This window comes from Cynoglossus semilaevis, unplaced genomic scaffold (assembly GCF_000523025.1).
Source record: "Cynoglossus semilaevis isolate Cse_v1.0 unplaced genomic scaffold, Cse_v1.0 scaffold1772, whole genome shotgun sequence".
Classification (NCBI taxonomy): Eukaryota; Metazoa; Chordata; class Actinopteri; order Pleuronectiformes; family Cynoglossidae; genus Cynoglossus; species Cynoglossus semilaevis.
Genome location: NW_007585154.1, coordinates 40,243 through 45,447, shown reverse-complemented (window position 1 = coordinate 45,447; position 5,205 = coordinate 40,243). Strand labels below are relative to the sequence as shown.

General features: G+C 48.3%; 1 protein-coding gene across 1 annotated transcript in view; it reads right to left on the bottom strand.

Annotated features, from left to right (window-relative positions):
- Window positions 1-2,266: 2,266 nt before the first annotated feature.
- The window catches only part of cabin1 (calcineurin binding protein 1), a 36,808-nt gene continuing 33,869 nt past the window's right edge, over window positions 2,267-5,205 (bottom strand). Inside the window, exons 28-30 of the mRNA XM_025053881.1 lie at window positions 3,332-3,495; window positions 3,092-3,188; window positions 2,267-2,983 (exon numbers count right to left, since the gene is read on the bottom strand). Coding sequence (XP_024909649.1) covers window positions 2,282-2,983; window positions 3,092-3,188; window positions 3,332-3,495 — 963 coding nt within the window. The 3' untranslated portion in view covers window positions 2,267-2,281. The remainder of the gene's footprint in view (window positions 2,984-3,091; window positions 3,189-3,331; window positions 3,496-5,205) is intronic.

Here is a 5,205-nt window from a genome sequence, read left to right as displayed (position 1 = left end):
CCAGCGCTAACATTAGCTACAATCCATATCCGTCGCTCTTTCTCAGATATACCGACACCGCAGAGACATGTCAACACTATCAGATAAGCCCACGCACGCTAGCTAGCTGCAACTTCCTGCGTCGGCAGATTTGCTGATAAAAATTCTTCGGCCGAAAAAAAAACCCCCCCAAAAGATTCTCTTTTGTTTTTAACTCATCGTCGTCGTATAAAAAAAAAGGATGTTAATCCCCGCACCTCCCCCGCCCCCCCACTAGGGCCTCTCTTGGAAACAGTAACCGCGGTTTGTTCTACTTTTTTTTTTTTTTTTTTCACATCTGGTAAAAATGCGAAACCTCTAAAAACCACATCCTGGGAGCGCTAGTGTTTAGATTTCGTAGAATCAAAGCAGAACCAGTAGGGGGGGTTTCCCTCCCTGCTCTGACTCCGCCCCCCCCCTCCCCCACTGAGTGTCAAACAGAGATCGTAAGAGTAAAACCAGAGATCAAAGTGAGGTTCACTCTACGAAATACCAGGAAAGAGTATCGCAATTTGTGTCGACGACCCCCCCCCCCTCCTCCCCCTCCCTCTGCCTCCCCCTAGTGTCACCGAGTGTCGTTTGTTGACTGGAGCTGACGCTACACAGACGCAGCAGCAGCAGGAGTGAACTCAGTGACCCGAGCTAACGTTAGCTACGACAGTCCTGGTGCAGACACCAGAGCTAACGTTCGCTACAACAGTCCTGGTATAGACACCAGAGCTAACGATAGCTACAACAGTCCTGGTATAGACACCAGAGCTAACGTTCGCTACAACAGTCCTGGTAGAGACACCAGAGCTAACGATAGCTACAACAGTCCTGGTACAAACACCAGAGCTAACGTTCGCTACAACAGTCCTGGTACAAACACCAGAGCTAACGTTCGCTACAACAGTCCTGGTAGAGACACCAGAGCTAACGATAGCTACAACAGTCCTGGTATAGACACCAGAGCTAACGATAGCTACAACAGTCCTGGTTTAGACACCAGAGCTAACGTTCGCTACAACAGTCCTGGTACAAACACCAGAGCTAACGTTGGCTACAACAGTCCTGGTACATACACCAGAGCTAACGTTCGCTACAACAGTCCTGGTAGAGACACCAGAGCTAACGTTGGCTACAACAGTCCTGGTATAGACACCAGAGCTAACGTTGGCTACAACAGTCCTGGTACAAACACCAGAGCTAACGTTCGCTACAACAGTCCTGGTACATACACCAGAGCTAACGTTCGCTACAACAGTCCTGGTATAGACACCAGAGCTAACGATAGCTACAACAGTCCTGGTAGAGACACCAGAGCTAACGTTCGCTACAACAGTCCTGGTACATACACCAGAGCTAACGTTCGCTACAACAGTCCTGGTACATACACCAGAGCTAACGTTGGCTACAACAGTCCTGGTATAGACACCAGAGCTAACGTTGGCTACAACAGTCCTGGTAGAGACACCAGAGCTAACGATAGCTACAACAGTCCTGGTAGAGACACCAGAGCTAACGATAGCTACAACAGTCCTGGTACATACACCAGAGCTAACGTTCGCTACAACAGTCCTGGTACAAACACCAGAGCTAACGTTCGCTACAACAGTCCTGGTATAGACACCAGAGCTAACGTTCGCTACAACAGTCCTGGTACATACACCAGAGCTAACGTTCGCTACAACAGTCCTGGTATAGACACCAGAGCTAACGCTAGCTACAACAGTCCTGGTACTTTCTCTACTATTACTACTAATACTATGTGTAGTACTCCTAAATCTTAGTACTAAAACTAAATCTACTACATTTACTACTACTACATGTAGTAGTACTACCACTATGTATGTAAACTACTAGTACTAGTAATATGTGTACTACTATTACTACCGCTACGTGTACTACTACTACTATTAAGTGTACTACGTGTACTACAACTAGCACATGTACCACTACTACTACGTGTAGTACTACTATTACTAGTACTACTACTATATATGCTACTACTACTATGTGTACTACTATGTGTTACTAGTATGTGTACTACTACTACGTGTACTACTATTATAACTATTACTACTAATATGTGTACTACTACGTGTAGTACTACTACTACTACGTGTACTACTACTACATGTGGTACTAGTACTATGTGTACTAGTATTATTACTACTACTACTACATGTACTGCTACTACATGTGCTACCACTATGTGTACTACTACTACTATTATTACTACTACTACACGTACTTTCAATTTCCATTCGGGAAACACCTTTTACACCATCATATACTTCACCGTATACATTCTCCCCCCCCCTTGTGGCGGTACTGCAGTACTGACCTGCTTTATCAACATGTACGTTTCCGACATGATCTTCTCGACCCGGGCCAGGTCGTAGGTCATGACCTTCTGACCCTGCTGCCAGACCTTGTAGGCGTCGAGCAGCAGCGTCTTCCCGGACTCGGCGTCTTCCAGAAGTTTACGCTTCCTGTTCGGTCGGCGTAGCGTCGCCGCCGGGTCAACTTCGGTGACCTTTGACCCCGCTAGCGCCGACGACGCTAGCTGCTGCCTGGAACTGATGCTTAGCTCCTCCAGAGAGAGTTCCGAAGTCCTTCCGACGTCGGTCGCCTTCGGCGTCGTCGTCGGCGACTCCGATTCCGATACGACTCCGCCGACGGCTCCTAGCGTTCGTTTACCCTGATGCTCGTTAGCGTCGTTAGCGTCGTTAAATCCGAAGTGACCCGCTTCTGTCTCCATGGGTTCGTCCGGCGCCTCCTGGAGAACCGAAGAAGAACTCCTCCTAGTGGACGACGCCGACGACGACACCGACGCCGGCGGAATTTTCGGCGCCGGAGTTTCCGCCGGATTTTGAGGATTACCGCCCGCTTCGGCGAGCTTCTTCGAACCGTCCTCCGAGCCGGGTCTGGCGGACGCGTCCGTCGTGGTCATGGACGTAGCGGAAGACGGCTGCGACACCTGGGTGGGGGAAAAAAAATTAGCGCAAAAAAAAAAAATTAGCGCAAAAAAAAAATTTGCGAAAAAAAAAAAAAATTTTTTTTGTCCTCGTTGTCTTCGTTGTCCTACCCCGGTGAGACGGTCCAGATTGTCCTCCAGGACGTTTACAGTGAAGGAAAACGCTCTCTTGGCCAACAGTTGCCGATCGACATCGCGTAAATATTTCCTTGTCGGAAGAAACAGGGAAAAAAGGGAAGGAAAAAAGGAAGAGAAGAAGGTCAGCGTTGGTGGGGAGTAAGTCTCAAAAAAGTCGCTCAAAGAAGAGGGGGAGGGGAAACAGGGGGGGAGGGAGAGGGGGCGTGGCCTTACTTTCCCTGATCGGGAGTTCGCTGTAGCATCAAGGAGACTTTGAGCAACGTGTCGTGATCCTTGAGGTGAGACAGCACCTCCAGCAGGAGGACGATGGATCTGTTCATATGCGACGCAAAGCTCCCCGGGCGGTCAATCTCGTCGACTGGGATTCGCCAGATTCCCTGGTGAGAGAGAGAGGTATCGCGAAAAATAAGTAATAGAAAAAATTTCTAAAAAAGTTACGAGTTTAGTCGAGACATCGGAACGGTTGACGGACGAACGGATGAGACGCTAAAAATAAAAAATAAAAAAAAAATTAAAAGGGGAAATGGCATTGATAAGGTAGAGAAGCGGGGGAGGTGGTGGGGGGGATGGTTGCCCACCCCCCTTCACCTCATTCGCTCAACAGGAAAAAGAAAGAGGGAAAAAAAAAAAAAAAAAAACAAAAAAAGAAGAAGTCGATGGTTCTCAATCCAGGGGGCGCTACAGAGACTCTGCCTTACATCGGAGAAGGTCAACGGTTCAATTCCCCGGGGGGGGGGGCGTTCAATATGGAGTTCTACAAGGGTGGGCTCCCAGTCCTAAAATTTTTAAAGGTTAGCCTTTAGCCTTTTAGCCTATTAGCTTTAGCCGTTAGCCTCTGAGAAGGACTTCCTGTTTGAAATTTTTTTTTTTGTTTTTTTTTTTTCTTAGTTCAAATGATCGGGACGAAACGCACAACAGATACCGTATTCTCACTGATGTTAGCTCGATTGCGCTAACGTCGCTTAGCCGATATTATCGGGTTATCTGTGACCTCCCGACGGGATGTGAACGTTTATCGGTAGAGGAAGAAAAAAAAAAATATGGCGTCACATCTGGAGTAACATTAATAAATAAGAAAAAAAAAATGTCGGCAACAGTTGCCGAACGGCTAGCTAACGAGCAGCGAGACCAGGAAACGTTTCGACGTATCTACGTTCGACTCCCGATGATGTCGATGTTGGCGGGTTCAACATCAGAAACATCAACTGACGAAAAAAAAAGTTGCTGCGTTCACGAACGGAAGCAACGACAACAACAACAACAACAACAACAGTTGTTGCTAGCGCTACAACCGACGACAACTGATGATCCGCCGCGATGCTTCCTGTTGCCGATGTCAGCAGTCGGCAGCGAGTGGGTGTGTGGCGTAACGCTGCGACGAGATCCGAACATCAACGTCAACAAAGTTGCCCTTATCAAAAAAAGTGGAAAAAAAAAAAAAAAAAAAAAGAAAAAAAAAAAAAAAAAAAAACCCCAACCCAAAAAAAAAAAAATCCCTCGGAAGAGAAACCATCGGGCGAATTTTCTTATCCGGCAACCTCCGGCAACTAACTCTCCGGTGGTGGGGGGGCAACTCCTCCAGCGTGAAAAAAGGTTTCATTTTCTCCGAGCGACGACGACGACGACGACGGGGGGGAGAGAGAAACTAACGCAGCTGCTCTCGGCACGACGGGAACCGAAGGAGGAGGAAGATCGGCGTCGGTCGGACGAGAGACGGAGGAAGGCAACGTCGGACGACGAGGAGCTGCTGCTGCGTCGTTTCTCTCGTCGTCGTCGTCGTGAAAAAAAAAAAACAAGAAAAAAAAAAACACACACAAACCACCCACGCACTCTCTCTCTCTCCTGACCCCTCGTTCGCCCTCCCTCCCTTTCTCTCTCTCTCTCTGTTTCTCTTCTTCTCCCACTATACACCCTCCTCGTCGTCGTCGGCCAATCAGAGCAGAGCGGGAGAAATTCCCGCCCACGCGCTGCGAGATACACACACGCAAAAAAACACAGAGAGAGAAAAGAGAGAGAGAGGAGTGAGAGAGGAAGGAAGGAAACGGAGCGAGTGCAGCGAAGAGGAGGGGGAGGGGCTAGGGGAGGGG